This window comes from Epargyreus clarus, unplaced genomic scaffold, assembly GCF_041222505.1.
Source record: "Epargyreus clarus isolate Ecla_fem2 unplaced genomic scaffold, WU_Ecla_fem_2.2 ptg000026l, whole genome shotgun sequence".
Classification (NCBI taxonomy): Eukaryota; Metazoa; Arthropoda; class Insecta; order Lepidoptera; family Hesperiidae; genus Epargyreus; species Epargyreus clarus.
This window is the reverse complement of record NW_027332233.1, coordinates 4396788-4417637: the sequence shown is the minus strand read 5'-3', so window position 1 is coordinate 4417637 and position 20850 is coordinate 4396788. Positions and strand designations below refer to the sequence as shown.

At 37.9% G+C, this 20850-nt stretch overlaps 3 protein-coding genes across 3 annotated transcripts; 2 read left to right on the top strand and 1 right to left on the bottom strand.

Annotated features, from left to right (window-relative positions):
* The first annotated feature begins 1237 nt into the window (after positions 1 to 1237).
* On the top strand, positions 1238 to 3821 carry LOC140753296 (uncharacterized). The gene is made up of 2 exons (XM_073087794.1): positions 1238 to 1606; positions 3103 to 3821. The coding sequence occupies exons 1-2, from the start codon at positions 1435 to 1437 to the stop codon at positions 3795 to 3797; spliced, it is 867 nt and encodes a 288-aa protein (XP_072943895.1). The 5' UTR covers positions 1238 to 1434; the 3' UTR covers positions 3798 to 3821.
* A 474-nt stretch (positions 3822 to 4295) lies between these two features.
* Positions 4296 to 5265, top strand: LOC140753038 (uncharacterized). The gene is made up of 3 exons (XM_073087393.1): positions 4296 to 4372; positions 4615 to 4801; positions 4954 to 5265. Exons 1-3 carry the CDS (start codon positions 4296 to 4298, stop codon positions 5263 to 5265), a joined length of 576 nt encoding a protein of 191 aa, XP_072943494.1.
* A 12416-nt stretch (positions 5266 to 17681) lies between these two features.
* On the bottom strand, positions 17682 to 20610 carry LOC140753468 (uncharacterized). Its single transcript, XM_073088077.1, has 2 exons — positions 19911 to 20610; positions 17682 to 18618 (listed from the first exon to the last, which is right to left on the bottom strand). The coding sequence occupies exons 1-2, from the start codon at positions 20041 to 20043 to the stop codon at positions 17786 to 17788; spliced, it is 966 nt and encodes a 321-aa protein (XP_072944178.1). The 5' UTR covers positions 20044 to 20610; the 3' UTR covers positions 17682 to 17785.
* Positions 20611 to 20850: the final 240 nt, after the last annotated feature.

The window sequence follows — 20850 nt, the reverse complement described above, 5'->3', positions numbered from 1 at the left end:
CATAAGTAACCTAACCTATGAAAACCAGTGTTCTAAATTGTGGATACAACTTAATGATAGTTCATAACAAATTTACATACATTATATTTTTATATATACTGCTTATATAATTACTTTAAAAGTATGTTATGATATTCTGTATCAACAGTGATACAACTGTAAAATGCCTTTTGGGAGGTCAACCGCCTTAATCATAGATGCCACGTTGTCCGTGACAACAGCCGAAACTTTATTGGTATCAATATTCCATTCAGAACAGGAATTCAGAAGCATCTCAGCAATATGATCCGAAGTGTTGCGGTCAAATGACTGATATACTCCAAAAGCAATAGAAACAAATCAGTGCACATACGGAAGAGACCTGTAATTCTCAGAAAACTCCTTATACTCATTGTTTCTATCCACAGATCGGTTGTAAGTGTTAGTTTTCTACACTTTTTAATTTATTTTTACAAACCTGACAAGACTTCAAATTTTTCATGGATCCAGGGAGTCAAAGTCGAGCTCTTCCCCGTGGACCGCAGCCCAGTGCAGACGTATCTTTGGTTGCACTAGCTAGTTAATCAAATATTAAAATCGATCGACGACGAAGACGACATCAATATAGTTGACCCGCTCTGTCATGTGTGTCTGCGCTGACCGGTCTTCAGGTTAAATGCCATAAATCGCGTGCGTGCGAGTGAAACAGTGTATCTACGAACTTGCGCATCCTATATCGTCGGAAGAAATCAGCGTTTATGGGTGCGAGAACAATATTAGTGAACTTCGACTTATAACCCGTCTGCTGCAAACAACCCGTGCGTGTGAACGCAACACCTACTGAGAAGTAGTACGAGTGCTGCAAACATCCTACGTGCGAGTGTGACATTGAAAAGGACAAGTGACGTACTTTAAACTGTTTGGTGCCAACCCACAGGATTGCTTAACATAGTGCAGACAAACAAAGTAAATTGTGATTGATAATAAATATTGTTTAAATTCCTATGTAAACCTAAAATAGACACTGAGTTAAAAAATAAAACTATATTATACAGCAACCCTGCACGGTGACATTCCAGCGTCGACATGGATAGTGAATTAAATAAATCACACTGTGACCATTGAGTTATAATGTACTACGTACTAGAAAAGACGCCTCAACTCGATTGTTTGTAACACGAGTTAGAGCGCGCGCACTCCAACTCACTTAGAGCTAGTTCAGACATGGCGGAATCCGTGCGGATGCAAATAGCGCGGTTAGACCGCGCGGATCTTATTTACATTAGCGCCTATAAATTCGTTCATACCTGTCCGCGCGGATTGACAAACCGCGCGGCTACCGCCACTCAACCGCTAGAAAATGAATTCGCGCGGTTGCCGCTCGGATCTATTTACTTGACGTACCTAGAGCGCGTTCAGTTGCTCTGCGGAAGCCGCGCGTATCGGACGGTGACAATGGATCGCTTCGACACCGAGCTATTCATCGATGAGGTGGAAAAGAGACCTGCTTTGTGGGACATCCAATGTGCAGAATATTCCAATAAAATTATTAGAAACGGAGCTTGGCAGGAGCTGGTGGATATTTTTGGAGAAAATGAGGATTCTTTGGAAAAAAAGGTTCTTTTTGGTCAGTATGTATTTAATTTTACATTTATCAGGGTAGTTTACATATTTTGTAATTGACAGTCCACCCCAAATAACTAAACTATATAAAAATGTTGTTATTGTGATTGGAGGTAAGTATCGGGCGCGGGAAAAATATCACGTTAGCATAGTAACGGAGTAGCTAGTGACTATGTGCAACCGACGCGACGCCATCTTGAGTTTAGTTATTTGGCGCGAACTGTAACAAATTTTAATTTTGGAACGAAGTTCCTTATCGCGCGTTGTGAAAGGGGGCTAGACGGAAAAAAATCTCACGATTCTCACGCACGCAAACACCACGCCTCGCTACTCGCCTCTAGTACTCGCCTCCAGTGAGGTCAACTTCGTTCTATCCGGGTGTCCCTTGACACCTCTCAAGTTTTTATATTTTTGTGTCTTGCCATTCTACACGACCCTCATTTACAAAGTAATTAGCATATTTGTCTCTAATATTTAATGATGACGGTGTACCCCTTCCTGCATGTAATGTATTAAGATTACTCATTGGCCCAGTATATAAAGTATCTTCAAACTGTATACCATCTCTAGTTCTAACAAAATTGTGTAGCACACAACAGGCCTTTATTATGTCTTCGGCAAAGTCTATATTAACGTTTATAGGCCTATGAAAAATGCGCCACTTGTTTGCCAGAATTCCAAAAGTGCATTCAATATAACGTCGAGCTCTTGATAACCTGTAATTAAATATATTTTTTTCGTATGATAGCCCTCTACCTGCATAGGGTCGCATTACAGTTTCGGATAAACCAAACGCTTCATCGCCAACTATGACGTATGGCAATGGCGTAGGATCTGTGTTAGATATTGGTTTAGGTTTTGGTATGTGTAATGACTTTTCTATTAATCTTTTATAAAATACCGAATTTTTAAAAATTGCAGAATCACTACTTTTTCCATATGATCCAATATCTATGAAAGAAAAACAATAGTTACTATCACAAAGTGCCAACAGCACTATGGAAAAAAAAGTTTTGTAATTATAATACAAAGATCCAGAATCATTGGGTTTTGTAATCCTTATATGCTTGCCATCTATGGCGCCAATGCAATTGGGGAAATTTGCATATTTTTCAAAATCTGTAGCTATTTTCTTCCATATATCTTCGCTGGGTTCAGGCATGACATTTTTTGCGACTTTTTCCCACAGAGCTTCACATACTTCACGGACAATTCCTGTAATTGTAGATTTGCCAAGACGAAAGTTGTAATGCAGTTCTCCAAAGGAACAACCAGTACCCAGATATCTGAAACAATATAATCTTGATCTGTATCGTTTTGTTAAAAAAGTTGCAAACTTTTCATTTATTAATTATAAGTCGCGGGCACCAGCTAGTTTAAAATAATGAGTGTCAATTATTTTATTTTAAATTTTTCCAATTTTTGAGTGTCTTCAATTATTTGACCGCTCCTGTATTTATAAGTCTACAATTTTGTTAAAAATACTGATTTCTGTTCCAGGTGTAACTTTACAAAAAAAGTGGAAGAATATACGGGATGCTTATAATAAGGAATTCAAGAAAGGCAAATCAATTCCTTCTGGTTCTGGTGCATGTAAAGGTTCAAAATACATGTATTTTGACCGGCTTTCTTTTCTTCAGAAGACAGTAGAAAACAAAGAAACGACATCAAACATACATGAAGCCAAAAATGAAGGAATTCAAAACATTGACCAAAACCAAGATAATTTTGTTAATGCACGTGAAATACAACCAGTACCCAATAAAAAGAAGAAGACTAAAATTACTTCAGAAGAGCGATTGGCTGACATATTAGAAAATAGCATTGAATCAAGGGATAAAATACAGAGACAATTACAAGAAAGTATGTCAAAGCAAGATGATGATGATAAGCTTTTTTGTATGTCATTGTATAAAGAGTTAAAAAAAGTTCCAGAAAATAAGCGTTTGGCTACTAAAATTGAATTACTCCAGGTAATACAGAAAGGGCAGAAATTACCAGCGCCTATTCATATCACGAGCCAGCAGAACACGCCTAATGAAGTATTTTGGCAAAACCAACAATATTCAAACCCACAAGGATATTTTACAGGATATTCTACAATCGTACCAGGAGAGTCTCCATCGCCTTTATCATGCAATAGCACTGACGACTCACAGTCTTCTATAGTACAAAACATATATTCTGATGTATAAAATAAATATCTTACCTTAATGTAATCACGAGTTTTTCTTCTGGGGCCACGCTTGACCTCATATGGGTATCATTAGATGCAATTTGTTCACTGATCATTTCTAATAATTCATCAAATGAATTTATCGACATTCTCAAATAATTAAAGAATTTTGGTTCAAAACTTCTTAATTTTGGATATAAAGTCAGAAACTGACCATGGGTGAGCCGATCACGTAATATTGGATGCACCCAATACTGCCGTTTCTTCTTTCTTTCTTTTTTACGGAGCAACAAGTACACACATATTGCTTCTTCGACTTCCATGATTGGACTAGAACGCTGTCACTCTATGCGGATTACGGCACTCCGCATTTACATCCGCGTCTGTCTGAACACTTGCGTTTAGAACCGCGCGATTTGCATCCGCACGGATTCCGCCATGTCTGAACTAGCTCTTAGTCTGCGCCGAGCGCTTGCTTCAACGTAACACGTTTGAGGGAAGTTTTGTTTTTTAAATTATGCCTTCGTGTGCATTAAGATACTGTTCAAACAACTCCAGAAACATAAGTAAAAGTCAAGGAGTGACTTTTCACCAGTAAGTTCATTTATTATCTTTAAAACACACTTAATTAAATTATAATTTTTTCAATTGCAACGCGTCACCGCGGCGGCGGCCATGTTGTTAATGTCAAAGAGTAAAACATTTGTATGCGCAGACTTGACACTATCGACGTATAAGACTACATAATTAAGGGCAGTAAAATATTAATTTTAAATTACGATAATAATGTTAATGCAATAACATTAATATTTTTTTATTATTATTTGGATTTAAAGGTTTCCTCGGCCGTGTCATGAAACAAGAGAATTATGGATCAAATTTGTTCAGAAGAATCGCAGCGAAGAAACGTGGTTACCTTCAGATTATTCACGCATATGTTCCGTGCATTTCCAAGAAAACGACAAATACACCACAAAGACAGGAAGAGTGTACTTAAAGAAATCTGCAGTACCACGCAATAACGTAATTATATTACTGAATAATATTGCTGGGATTTTTGTCTTGATTTGTGATTAGAAATATTTACTTTTTGTGATGTCCCGTAAGTATACTGAAGTATGCTTACGGGACTTATGAGAGGCGTAACTAGTATATGGCGATTGATTTTTTTTCAGCCATCAACATGTGAACAGGAAGTATCAGAATCATTGTCCGAATCAGTAAGCAGTTCAAATTCAATTTTTGATACTCCAAGAAAAATTGTACTTAAAAATAAATTACGCAAGGAATCGGCAGCTAAAAAGAAACTCACTGAGAAATTTAAGAAAATACAAAGACAAAATATTTATTTAAAGCAAAAATGTGCTTCTTACAAAACAATTGTACAAAATTTGAAAAAGAAATTCGGTCTCAATTTAAATGCTGAGATTGATTTAATGGCTAAAGCAGAAGTTGTCGAGCTACATAAATCTTTAATGGAATTTTAGGGAATGCTACAATAAAGCTCTTCCACATCCTAGGACAATTTGCAGATGGTATTCAACGGCTAATGCAGAACCCGGTTTCACAACAGAAGCATTTGCAGCCTTGAAAAAGAAATCCCAATCCAACGCAAATTCAAATAAACCTGTACTCTGCTCATTAGTCTTTGACGAAATAGCTATCAGGAGACAGAAGCTTTTTCACAACAATCAAATATTGGGGGCAGTTAATTTTGGAGCAGGTCCTATGCAAGGTGAAGAAGACGAGACTGTGGCAACGCAAGCTTTAGTATTTATGCTGGTTGCCGTAAACGAAAATTGGAAATTACCTGTGGGTTACTTTCTGATAGCCGGTGTGAATGCTGAAACAAAGGCAAATTTGATAAAAAAAATGCTTGCAGAAGTGCCATGAGGTTGGCGTAATAGTATTAAGTCTTACATTTGATGGTTGTTCTGCAAACTTTGATGCAGCTGAAATTTTGGGCTGTAAATTATCTGACGTCAGTAATATGAAGACTTATTTTCCACATCCATGCACGGAAGAAAATGTTTGCATTTTTATAGACCCTAGCCATGTTATAAAACTAATAAGAAACACGTTCGAAAAGAAAAGACTGTTATTTGATAATAATGACAAACAAATCAATCTACTAATAAATCTTAATAAGCTTCAACAAAACGAAGGTCTTAGATTCGGAAACAAGTTAACACCTCGTCATATACATTTTCGACAACAGGTTATGAAAGTAAAGCTTGCAACACAGCTACTGAGTATGAGCGTAGCAAAAGCTTTACTTCTTTGTGATGAAGTTTTGAATTCGACTCAGTTTCAAGATTAATCAGGAACAGTGAATTTCATAACTTTAATGAATAATTTCTTTGACATTATGAATTCTAGAAAATGTCATTTCTATGGTTTCAAGCGTCCTGTCGATAGCAAAAGCAAGTCTCAAATATTTTGTTATTTGGACAAAGTGAAATCTTTTATTCTTGCATTGAAATTTCGTTCTCAATCAAGAAGAATAATTAAACAAAGAAACCAGACATCCAGAATATTATTAAAAATCTCAAAGAAAATCCTAGTTGTTTCTGCTAACAAAACAGGATTCATTGGTGCCATAATATGTATTGAATCACTTAAGAAACTATACGAATACATAGTTGAAGAAAAGCAGATGATACCGGATAAGCCAAGACCACCTGGAACTATTTTTTGGGTTAATAAGAAGACACGGCGGCTACAATAACAATCCAAATATTTTGCAATTCAGAGCAGCCTATAAAAAAACCTTAAATCATCTTGAACTTCGGTCGTCTTTTACCGGCAATTGCATCCCTCTGGACAATTTCTCAATTTTAACCTTTAACCAGTGACGTGTAGTCTCACAGGCGTCGCGCGTTTTGCAAATTCCTGGAATTGACTACTTCCCGCCGCTCACCGCGACTCCGCGTCTCAGTAGCTTTTGTTTTAGTGCTAAAACGACCGCGGAAGAAGGTAGTTGTGTCATCGGTTGTTTAACACGTAAGTAATATTCATTTGAAAATTGGGTGTAGCCTGTGAAGCTACATGTCCCTAGTTGTCATACACTATTTTTTTCGAACTACTTTTTTATTTTTAGTGGAAAATGGCTGAAAACGCGAGGAAATGTCAACTCCAGCCCACGAGTTCATCAAAAAGAAAAATATTACGAGTAGACAGTCCATCTTTTGAGGAGGAATTCAATGCCCTTATGCTGGCTTCCGACCAATCTGACAGTGAAGGTGATATTGACGAGTTCTTAGTTTCCGATCGTGAACTTTTACTGCTTCGTGGAAGTGATCAAGATGAAGAGGTGAATATTTTAGAAGAGGATAGACACAGTGTGGAGAGCCAGATCACTCGAGAAGAACTTAGCGCCGATAGTTCTGATGATGACGTGCCTCTTTCGGAATTAAAAATATCTAATTATTATTACGGAAAAAATCGTTATAAATGGTCAAAGAAGCCTCCTAATGCTAGGGTTCGCACACCTCAACATAATATAATTAGACGTGCTTGTGCTTCGAAATTGACACTTGAAGATGCTAAGGATCCCTACAACATTTGGCATAAATTATTTGACGAAGAAATGCTTCAACAAATTTTAACTTGGACAAACAAAAAGATCTCCAGTTACAGGATAAAGTTTACTCGTCAGAATAAACCTGAACTGAAAGACATGGATTTGACTGAGCTGAAGGCTTTTGTGGGGCTTTTACTATATTCAGCTGTCTTGAAATCCAATCACCAACGCACAAATTACTTATTTGCTAGGGATGGTACAGGGTGTGAAATACACTCCTTTGCAAAAAAAACGGGCGGGTTTGATTTTTTAACATTATTGGTAATAATTTAGTTCTTCAGAGGTTTTAATAGCCAAACTATGTTACTGGCACTTAATAAAGAGTCTGGGTATGAAAAAAAGTTCATTCCAAATTCAAAACTTTTGTTTTTTAAATTATTAATCCCTTTTTCATTTTGTGACACTTTTCGCGGGTTTGCGGTTAAAAGGTTATCAAGCAACTAAAAGTAACTTTTCGTTATTTTTAGTACAACAATTTATGTTTATCGCATAATTCTGCCTTATTGTGACTTAAAACAGATATCTTTGTGTCTATCGTAATGGCAGAAAAAGCAATGAGAGCTAGTAAAATTATAGCGCTGCTGGAAGAGGGGTGTAGCCAATGTTACGTCTCACAGCGGTTAAACGTGAGTCGTTCAACCGTACAAAGAACCTGGACTCGATACCAAGAGACAGGTTCCGTTCAGAGAAGGCAAGGTTCTGGGAGAAAACGTTGCACACAGCCGCGAGACGATCGCTTTTTAGTGACTCAGGCGCTGAGGAACCGCAAATGCAGTTACATAGACCTCAAAAGAAACCTTGAAGAGGTACGAGGAGCACAAGTTAGCCTATGGACTGTGAGGAGAAGACTTTTAGCTGCTGATATACGTAGTCGACGACCAGCGCGGGCCCCCAAGTTACTCCGTGAGCACCGGATTGCGCGGTTGAGGTTCGCTAGAAATTGCCTATCTTGGACACCAGGTAACTGGAGTAGCGTACTCTTCTCCGATGAGGCTCGAATTTGTCTGCATGGTGAGGACCGACGTCGGCGAGTGTTACGAAGACCAGGGGAACGCTATGCCGATGTGTGTTTTGAAGAAATCACCCCTTATGGTGGAGGGTCCGTTATGTTTTGGGCGGGCGTAACTTCCAACTATCGTACCGAGATAGTATTCATAGAAAATGGCTCACTAAATGCGCATAGGTACATAACAGAAATCCTTTCTCAAAATGCACAACCCGCACTGACTGTAATTGGTGAAGATGCCATTTACATGGACGATAATGCTCGGGCCCACCGTTCTGGCGACGTAGATGCTTATATGCAAGAGGTCGGTATTCGTCGTTTGGATTGGCCAGCGCGGAGCCCCGACCTTAACCCCATTGAGCATGTTTGGGACCTCCTAAAAAGGCGAGTACGATCTGTCCAACCACCTCCACAAAACATCAGAGAGCTTAAACGTGTAATCTCGACTGAGTGGGAACACATTCCACAGGACACCATCAAAAGCCTGGTGGGAAGCATGCCAAGACGATTACATGCCGTAATCGCTGCAAGAGGAGGTCATACTCGTTATTAATTTTTATTTTTTAATGTCTCTTTTATTAAAATACCATAAAAATACTCGTAGTCTTAATTTCATTATACCCATAAAAATGTCCATTTTAACACGGCTCTCTGTTTACATTGACTAAAACACCGATACCAGGATAAAAGTGTTAAAAAACTAGATTCTCATTGATAATAAGAAATTTCTAGTCATCCAAGCTAATGACATACTAAAAATATAATAATATTTACCCATAGAAAAGCTAAGGTAAAGTGTGTGTGTAAGGTGCCCGTTTTTTTTGCAAAGGAGTTTATTTAGATGTGGCATGTCAGAACATAGATTTGTTATTTTGTTATTGTGTTTGCGATTCGATAATCCAGCTGATCGCGCTGAAAGGCAATTAGATGATAAGTTGGCAGCTATATCTTTTATTTTCAACAAGTTTATCAACAATTCTCAACAACTATATGAATTGAGTGAATGTGTAACCTTAGATGAGATGCTAGTAAAGTTCCAAGGAAGAAGTCACATGATTTCATATATGCCTAAAAAACCAGGTAAATATGGACTGGTCATACGAGGTTTATGTGATGCAAAAAATGCCTATTTTTATAATGGATATATTTATACTGGAAAAGGATCTGATGGTATTGGTTTGACCACACAAGATCAAAAACTTCTCGTGCCCACTCAGTGTGTCCTACGATTGATACAACCAATTGAAGGAAGCAATCGGAATGTGACTGCTGATAATTGGTTCTCTTCTATAGAACTAATTGTTAACAAAACATAAGTTTACTTATGTAGGTACTATGAAAAAAAATAAACGTGAAATACCATGTCAATTTCAACCGCAAAAAAGTCCTATGTGCTCATATGTGCCTAGGAAGAATAGAGCTGTGATACTTGTGTCCTCAATGCATCACGATGACGAGGTTGACGAGGATACTAAAAAACCTGAAATTATACTTTATTACAATAAAACCAAAGGCGGCGTTGATGAAGCAGATAAAAAATGCTCCATTTATTCCAGCAGCCGCCGAACGAGAAGATGGCCAATGGTAGTATTCTACCGCATTATTGACTTGAGCGGCATGAATGCTTATATACTGTATAATATGCATCAGCCAAAGATTACCGACAGAGGAGATTTCCTAAAGTCATTAGCCCGGTCGCTAGTCCTACCCCATATGCAAAGACGTGTTGTGTGCAATCAATTACCAAGGGAGTTACGACTAGTGATAAAGCGAGTTCTAGGTGAAGATATGGTTGAAGAAGATGTCCAAACTCCTGAAACTGGCCAAGGCAAGCGAAGGGCATGCAGTATTTGTCCAGCTAAACTACACAGAATGACAGCGTACACGTGTGTCGGATGTTGCAATCCCATATGTTTGCAATGTTCTCTTGTGCAAAAATTGCCAATGATTTATGCCAAATTGAGTAGATGTCAGAATTTTTATTTTTTGTTTTCAGAAGTAGCTTTTATGTTTTTTTACCAACACTATTACCAACACAGTTTTTTTCTAAATGATATTAATTTATATGATCTATGGTAATTCATTAAAACAATCTTTATATGATGATCACAGAAATCTTCTAATCCATTCCAAAAAAATATTTTGTTACCTGGTTCACCTTTTAATTTTGCGGGGTGTTCGAGTAAAGGATGACTCACGCTAGACCGTGTCGGGTCCGAGCCGAGTGTCGGCCGTATCACGGTCACCGAGCCGGTTCCGTGTCTGAAATTACTAATGCCTTGATCACACGGACCGAGCAAACGGGCGAGACAGTGCTCTCGGCCGAGTACTCGGTGTGTATGAACATCACGGCCGAGCGCTCGGCCGAACGAATCGGCGAGACAGTAGCTCGGCCCCCGTTCTATTTACTAGACCGAGTGGCCACCCTCCCGCTTCCCCGCACTGTCTCGCTCACTCACTCGGCAGGTTTGAACGTGCACTATCTCGCCGCTCGCCAGTCGCCACTCGGCCTCATGATTTTTGCGTCGCCGCACATGCTATTTTTTGAGTGTAGTTGTTTAAAACAGTTAAAATGTCGGCTAATATCAAATGGGACGTCGAAACATGTGTTGTGCGAAACGTCGTGTGATGTGCAATACCGGGGTCATTTGGACGTTAAGGCGAAGTTGGCATCAAGGAAGCTGGGCGTCCTGAACAGAGCGAAGCGGTACTTCACTGCGGGGCAACTCCTTCTGCTTTATAAGGCGCAAGTGAGACCCCACATGGAGTACTGCTCGCATCTCTGGGCAGGAGCACCCCAATACCAACTTAACCCACTTGACTCCGTACAGAAACGCGCAGTACGAATCGTCAACGATCCGAGGATTTCCGATCGGCTAGAACCTTTAAGTTTACGGAGGGACATAGGTTCCCTCTGCGTGTTCTACCGGCTTTACAATGGTGAGTGTTCCCAGGAACTATTTGACCTGGTGCCTACATCACCGTTCCTCCATCGCACCACTCGCCGAAGGATGAAGTTCCATCCACACCAACTGGACTCGTGGCGGTCCTCCACGGTTCGATTTGCGCGGACGTTCTTGCCACGGACGTGCAAAATGTGGAATGAACTTCCTTCTGAGGTATTCCCGGAGCGCTATGACATGGGGCTCTTCAAAAAAGGTGCAAAAAGAGCTCTCCTTCAAAGCCGGCGATGCATTGGCGACTCCTCTGGTGTTGCAAATGTCCATAGGCGACGTTGACTACTTTCCATCAGGTAGCACGTCTGCTTTATCGTCAGGTTCAAATATAAAAAAAAAAAAAAAAAACAACAATTAAGTTTATACAGTTATATAAAGTAGATGAGTGTTTGTGGAACTTTAAATCCCCTGAATATAAGATGAAGCAAAAACGGGATGCAGCATATCATTCCATAGTTGATGGAATGAATATAACGGGATTCGGTACGCTAGAAGTCAAAAATAAAATTAAAAATTTAAGGTCGACGTACCTACAAGAAAACAAAAAAAATCAAGAATCGAAGAAATCCGGCGCGGGTCTCAGTAATGTGTACACTTCTAATATTAAATGGCTGAAAGAGATGGAAGTGGTGTTTTCAAAAGATTTAAACAAAAATGGGTTTGAAAACGTAAGTACTTTTTATTGTTACTTTTTAGGTTAAAACAATAATAATAATGTGGTTAAGGGAGACTGGGGACCCTGGATCTTCCATTTTAATTTTACTTTTTATTATATTGTATGCTGTCGTTGAATGTACTATATTTCTTTAGATTTCGAAACATGCGGAAAAAAACAAGTTATTTTTACAAAATTTGCTGTTTTCTGCCATTGCAATACTACTATTTCAAAAAAAAAATGTTGCTTGGCTGTCGTCTTTATATTTTTTTTATTATAGCTTAGAAAAATACCAGTTCACCATATATTTGGAAGATATCTATGACATCTATAACATTGTTAAATATATCCCCTAGAGATCTAGTGTCCCTATTTCCTAAATAAAACTATGAAATCATTCTGTTCGGCCACGATACAGCACCTGCCGCACTGAAGAACTCTGCATATTTATCTCGAAGCTCTCTTGCTGCACGTGCTGCATTGTTGGTGTTATGATCAGTGATAGTTGGCATAGTATTTATAAGTTCTCGTCTCCAAGTCCCCTCAGAAACGGATCCCGAATCTATATCTTCTTTATCAACACAACCCCTTGGAAAGTAATGGCCGGGGCTTGTGATGCGTAACCAATTATGCAGAGCACATGAGGCACGAATTATTTTATCGGTGGTTTCGTCACTAGTTGGTATGGGCTTTTGAAAAATTCTAAACCTGCTAGCCAGAATACCAAATGCATTTTCGACTATTCTTCGTGCTCTAGAGACTCTGTAGTTGAATATTTTTTGTTTCCTTGAAAGATTTGTACCACTGTATGGTTTTAATAAATATATTTTTAGTGGAAACGCATCATCTCCAACCAAAAATCCTCCTTTTGGAAGCAAATTATCCTCAATATCTCTACGTAATTTGCTGTTTTTAAATATCCCGCCATCTGAATTTCTTCCATTAGCCCCAATATTTACATAGCGAAAGCAATAGTCATGATCAACCACAGCCATCAAAACGACACTGTTCGAACCCTTGTAATTAAAATATTCACTTCCACAGTGCGGTGGTGCTTGAATTATCACATGCTTCCCGTCTATAGCGCCGTAGCAACCAGGGAAATTCCATCTTGTTCTGAAGCCTAATTCTATTTCTTTCCATTCTTCATTATTCTGCGGTACCTGAAACAAAAATTTATTTTTATTTCATTTCACAGGTTCCTGATCCTACTAATGAAGACACTGTTCCTCAGGACAATCAGGGTACATCTTCGCACTCAAACGTTAACCAGGAAATAATAGCTAGCAACGACCAGCAAGCACCACTTACTGAAACTATGACTGCCACTAGAAACACTGCAAGAGCTAAAAAGAGAACTAAAGACATTTTTCAAGCAGTTTCTGATCTCACAAATTTAAATGATCATATAAATTCTGAGAGTGAAACTGTTTTTGATGTGTTTGGAAGGAGCGTTGCATTACAACTTAAGAATTTATCAGCAGAGAATGCTTTATTAGCACAAAATAAAATCCAGAATATTCTAACTGAATTTGGGATTAAAGAACTCAGACAAAGAAGAACTACTTCGTCTTTTTCTAATCATAGCTACCATACGCCGTCTTCTGTATATTCAAACACGACTAATGACTATTATCAATTTGATGAAACGTATGTGGATTCTCCGCCACAACTACCAACACCAGTCTCATCTACATCGCAACCAAGCTTAACCGCGACATCTACTCCAGCACATAATGTCAACGCTATGGCAGATTCTATGAGTACGAACGACATTGTAGCAGCTGCGATGTATGCAGCTATGGAAACAGAAGGAGGACAACAACTTTGATTTAATTTTTTCTTTTTTGAACTTACCATTCCTTTCAAATTAATAAAAAAGTAATAAATTCACTCAAGTTTTATCTTTATAATGTAAGAAAGAAAAAGTACGTACCTTTAAATAACTTTTCAAATAAGTAAATATTGCATCCATGACTTCCGGTATGAGTGATGATATTGCAGCCCGAGATACTCTGTAAAAAGCCTGCAAATAACGGTAACTCGCTCCAGTTACCAAATAGCATAACGCTACTTGTAGTTTAGTCTTTGCAGTTATAGCTTCCCTAATGACTGTATCTGCCCTTTGTATCAATGGAGTAATATTTTCTAACAATGTGTCAAAATGTTGTACATCCATTCTTAAAAGCATTCTGAATTCAGCTGGATCTTCTACCTCTAATTCATTAAAAACAGTGTTTGTAGCACCAAAAGTAGATCTTCTCAACATCCATGGCCTTGTCCAAATGCGGCGTTGCTCCTTTTCCAAGAGTTCATTTAATTCTTCTACTAATAGTGGAATGAGTAACTTTGTACATTTTGTAATTATCTTTTTACGATCCATACGTCCGAATTACAATAGAACTGAACTGACTGTGCATATTTCAAAACATGTGTGAACAGCTACTCGGTTACTACACTGTCTCGGCCGAGAAACATTTTTCTGTCTCGCCCGTTTGCTCGGTCCGTGTGATCAAGGCATAAGACGGGCCTCGACCGGGCAATCATCGTTGCGCTGTGATGCAGTATCCTCGTCCGAGAAAAATCAGTGTTGTAACTAAACTACAATCATGTTCAATTTTAAAGAGTCTTCAACTACAAGGAAATGAAGTGTGCATCCACTTTGAAGAGAGCGACAAGAGAAAGGAGAATATGTGAATCTTTGTAAAGATCTACGTAGTTATGAAGACAAATATTGGGACTACTTTAAAATGACTAAGGAATCTTTTGACATCTTACACATGAAAATTAAAGATGATTTGACCAAAGGCACTACAAAGTTTCAGATTCCTATTTCATCCAAACATCCAAAGCTATCCAAAATGGCATAAAACTTTTATCTACATTGACAATCACAACAATAACACAGTTTAAAGTGTTAACTAAGATAATGTGCTTTACCTGTGGCGAACAGTAAGATTCTAGTGCAGTATGCGAATCCGAAAATTACTGATGTTCTGAGTAGTTGTTTTTAGCTAATAACTTTTTTATTTAAAAAAATACCGTAATATTTCGTAGCACTTGGGGTAGCTAGTGAAATAGGGCTATTATTTTAATCATTTGTACAATACATTCCATACATCTTTTTTGTCCAAATTCACTCTGAAGTGGAAATAATAAGGGTGTTTTTATTGAACTCTAGCTAATTGACCTCCATAACGTAAAGTTTAAGGGTACTACTACAGCGTATTGTTATTTTAAGGAAGTGTTGCGATGTTAGGTATAAGATTATGCACAAAAATAGGATCAAAATAGGACATTCACTTAGGAGAATTTTATTTTTTGCCTGAAATCGGTACTTAGAAATAAAAACACAAAAACTTGAATATCTCAAAAACAAATCACTATCGGCTAGGGTACTTAATGACAAAACCTATTGCAAATGAGCTCTACTTTTACCCCTCCAAGGGAATGTATTGAATTATTAGTAACCCTGTATATACAGGGTTACTGATAATTCGACGTTCGTATTACGTGCGTCGTTTCCCTAATCGTCGAACACCTAATGAACGTGTTTTTTCTGGGACATTCCGCCGCCTAAGAGAATTTGGAAGCTTTCGTACAAGACGAAGTGATGCTGGTAGACGTCGCATCCACGATCCTGAAGATGAAGAAGAAATACTTGCACAGTTTGAGGAAGATCCTACTGTATCTACTACAGTCGTGGCCAGACGACTTGGATTCACTCAATGGAAGGTATGGTTCACAGTGCATACGGCAGGGTTCTACCCGTATCATTACAAGTCTGTACAAGCTCTAGAAGAGGGAGACCCAGCCAGAAGAATTGACTTTTGCCGCTTCATTTAACACAACGATATGGAGAACCGTAATTATCTATCCAAAATTTTGTGAACGGATGAGTCCAAGTTTGATCATAATGGAATAACTAATTACCACAATAGTCATTTTTGGGCTCAAAAAGGTTGTAATCCAAGGAAGAAGAAAGAAACGGCTCATTAACATCGATTTTCCCTTAACGTATGGATGGGAATAATCGATGACAACCTCATCGGGCCCTACTTTTTGCCACAAAATTTAAATGGCGAAACGTATGAACATTTTCTTCGAAATGATTTAACATCATTGCTGGATGATGTACCTCTTGCATTGAGAAGGGAGATGATTTACCAGCATGACGGCTGCCCAGCCCATTTCCGCCGAGAAGTGCGAGAGTTTCTCGACCAAAATTATCCCCAACGTTGGATTGGTCGAGGAGGGCCAATACCTTGGCCAGCAAGGTGTCCTGATTTGACACCTTGTGATTTTTACCTTTGGGGCCACATGAAAGCGCTTGTTTACCCAACGAATAGTAAAATAAATAATGTTGAAGATTTCAGGCAGAAAATATTAAGCGCAGCTCAACAAATAAGACAAAATTTAACATCTCGTGTTACTAAGACCGAAATGCGGAAGAGACTCCGTGCATGTACTAGGAACAGTGGCTCCCATTTTGAGCAGGATTTGTAATTTTATGTTTTGAGTAATGACGTTAAGATTCAACCGATTTTCAATTCTTTCCCATTAAAAAAGTTTGCGAATCCAAAAATTACCGAGGTAATTAATATTAGTTTTTGGCTAATAACTTTTTTATTAAAGAAAATACCGTAGTATTTCGTAGCAATTTGGATAGCTAGTGAAATAGGGCTATTAATTTAATAATTTGTACGACACATTCCATACATGCTTTTTATGCAAATTTACACTGAAGTGGAAATGAAAAGGGGTTTTTTATGGGACCCTAGCAAATTGACCTCCATAACGTAAAGTTTAAGAGTACTACTACGGCGTATTGTCATTTTAAGGAAGTGTTGCGATGTTAGGTATAAGATTATTCACAAATCTAGGATCAAAATAGGACATTCACTTAGGAATATTTTATTTTTTGCCTGAAATCGGTATTGAGAAATAAAAACACAAAAACTTGAATATCTCAAAAACAAATCACTATCGGCTAGGGTACTTAATGACAAAATCTATTGCAAATGAGCTCTACTTTTACCCCTCCAAGGGAATGTATCGAATTATCAGTAACCCTGTATATATATAAGTAATTTTATACAAGCTTTCCCTAGTTTAGGGTCAGAAGCCCGTGTGTGATTATCCAAGGTATCATTATCATTAAAAAAAAAAAACAAAAAACCCGACGGCGTACCGAAACAACTGAAAAGAAAAAAACAAGTTTATTTAAAATGTAGACCTATTCAACTTTACAAAATAATGGTCCCCGACTATTAAAGCTGCTATTAACAGAAGTTGACTGCTATATTTGTTTACTTTGGGTACGCAGTCGGGTTTTTTGTTTTTTTTTTTTAATAATTGATTTTTATTTTGGTCTTTTTAGTTAGGTTGTGGTTTAATTATTTTTTATTTTATTTTCCTGTAGGAATTTCGGGATAAAATGTATCCCATTATAATCCCGTGATCAAGACGAATCTAACGATACCTCATACATCAAAATCCATCAAGCCGTTTAGGCTACAGGAGGCCACAAAGAAACAGACATACATACATACACTCGAAATACATTACCCTCCTCCGTTGGCAGTCGGGTAAAAAGGAGAGACGGTTGGGTTTCTGGCAGTAGCACAGTCGGTCAGAGGCAGAGAAATCATTTACATTATATCATTACAAAGAAAAATTCATTAATTTAATTTACACATATATTTGTTGAACTACATATTACAATCACAATAATTTTAATCAGATATAAAATGAGATAAATAAGTTCCAGCAGAATTTTCTGTAGATATTGATGGCAGATTTTCGTCTAATGGAGCAGGAGCCGGACTGTAGGAGATATCGATGGCTGCTCTGTACCAGTTGAGTCTTGTGATTGACGAGATGAATCCAAAACGGTCGATGCCGATGGTGGAATTTCTGTGTATTGTAACATAATTGGTGTTGAGGCCGATGACGAAGGTGTTAATTCATTAATCACAATCGGTGATGAGGCCGATGACGACGATGTCGATTCATTATACATCTGTTCGAATTCCAGTTCCTGTACAACTGCAAACAGTCGTCGCTTTGCGACATGTTGGTAATATGGAGAAAATGTTTTCACTGTACTCGACAGACCATTGAAAAAATCATCTATAGGATGTGATTTATTATATTCATTTTGCTTCTTTGCGTTATTTTCAAGAATGTACTTCATCAAGGTATCGGATGAGGATTGTTTGTGTGGAACTGTACGACGTTTACTGACTTTAGCACTGCTACGGTTACTACTTTGACCACTCTGTTGTGTTGTAAATTGATCATTCCTTTGTACTTCTGTGGCCCTGTCTCCTATAACCCCTCGTTCGCTGTCTGTGTCTTCTTCGTTTCTTATCTCTTGCATGGATTGATTATTGTATGTCCCTGTCTCCTGTGACTCTTGCTCTTGTTGTATCTCCGATTCATTTGTGTCTGCGTCGTCGTCATCGATGTTGGATCTCGTTTTACGATCTTGAATGTAGGGTAGCAAAAATTGTAGAATCTCCTCATATTTATATTTCTTTATAACGGTAGAACTTTGCCCACTTTTTGTTTTTCTATTGTTTAGTGACCTTTTGAATTGATCTCTAATATTTGACCATCTTTTTTTGCAATTCACATCTGTAACAAATAATAATAATGCAATATTTTTGTGTTTCAGGTTTTTGACTACCGGGGATTCGTTTAAAACGATTTCATTGAATTATCGGGTTGGTCACTCAACTGTAGTTCAAATCATAAAGGAAACATGCCGAGCTATAGTCAACAGATTAATAAATGAAGTAATGCCACAGCCAAATGAAAAGACATGGAAAAGTATTGCTCAAGTAAAGCCTATGGAAATTTCCAAACTGTATAGGGGCGTTGGATGGAAAACACGTTACCATTGAGGCACCAGCTAACAGTGGATCTGTATACTTCAATTACAAGAAAACGTATTCCATTGTATTGTTGGCATTGGTGGATGCTCATTACAATTTTATTTTCATCGATGGTGGGTCCTACGGCCGCAATAGCGACGGTGGTATATTTGCAAATAGTTCTTTGGGACAACGATTGAATAACAATTCACTAAATATACCCATCGGAAAACATTTGCCCAATACCACAATAACTTCACCGTATGTCATAGTTGGCGATGAAGCCTTTCCTTTAAAAACTTATTTAATGCGACCATATCCACGTGATCAGGCCGCTACAAATAGTGCTAATGCATATTTCAATCAGAGATTGACGCTGGCTAGACGACTAGTTGAAAATGCCTTTGGCATATTGACACAAACATTCAGAATTTATTCTAGAAGAATCAAATCTAAACCAGAAAATGTGGATTACATTATTTTAAGTACTTGTGTACTCCATATTTTTTTACGACAAAGTGTAGGGAAATGGCCACAGGAGAACGAGAAAATAAACTATGAAATATAATAAAATAAAATTCACTCCAAAAAGATACTTTTTATTATATCGAATCATTGACAGAGTGACAAATTAGAAGAAGTAAAAAATATATGTTTTTCAGCTGCCAGCTTTATCATATATAACCTACTTGAATATTATACATTATAAGAGGCTTGAGTTTTTGCTATATTCCAACACAAAGAAACGACATTGGATATTTAAGGCAAGATTCAACAGCTACAACATACAATTCGTTAAGACCATTGCTCGCTCATGTTGGGAGGCCTTCTAATAATGGTTTTGAGGTTAGAGAAATCTTTAAAACGAAATAATGTAATACTCAAAACGTAAATAAACGCATTAGAAATCATAATCTGTGCGCGACGAGTTGAGACAGCGCTTTGAGCGGTCTATGCAGCGGGCATTGAGCGCAAGTCTCAACTTGTCGCGCATAGCTAATAGATAAGTTACTAAGGTTGATTAATAAAGTACAATACAATGTATCTGCTTACCAGTTTGTTTGATTTCTTCGCTTATTTTGACCCATAATGAAGACTTATAATTGGAGTCCATATATTTCCCATCACTCATATTATATAATGCTGGATACTTCCTCACAGCCTCAATCAAACGTTCGTTGTTCATTTTACGACGACGAACAAAGCGTCAGAGCGCTGTATAGCATCACTACCGACTGCTCGGGCGCAGCTCGGCGGCGCTGTATCATGCAACGGGCCGTGACCGAGCCGAAGCGGGACAGAGTTGTTTCCGAGCGTTGTCCGTTGCTCGGGCGTCACTCGGTTGCTGCTCGGTATAACGTGAGTGTGTTCATACAAAATATATGTAATATTAGTTGACCGTGCTACGGCCGACACTCGGCTCGGACCCGACACGGTCTAGCGTGAGTCATCCTTAATACTTGGTATGCCATAAGAATGGAACACAGTTACAGTGTGACAAGCAGACAACAAAGAAATAAAATGATAACAGGTACATATTATCCCTATATATCTTATCTTCTAGTTTTTTAATTAATAAACAACGATTTACAGATAGTAAAATTATGAGATACTTTTATTGGACCTTAACAATATACATTTTTAGTATAATAAAATTTTAAGACTGATTGATTCAGTATTGCTGTAATGTTTTCTTATTAATACTTTGCTTGGTGTATTTGCAGATGGTACTCAACAGATGATGGAGAAGCATACATGTCGCTTGCGCAAGCGATGTGTGACTTTTAAGTCACGACTGGAGAGTGCACATAAATGTCTAGTGATATGGTTTTTAATAGTATGGTTAAAAATGACTAAACCAGCACAATTATTTGTAAGCATGCAATGCCAGTTTGGTAAAAAATCAAAATGACGACGCTTTTTATTGGAACAGAAAATTCTTTCCTTGTCGCTTATATAACAAAGGTCTAAAAAGTTATTCACTTTTGTACAA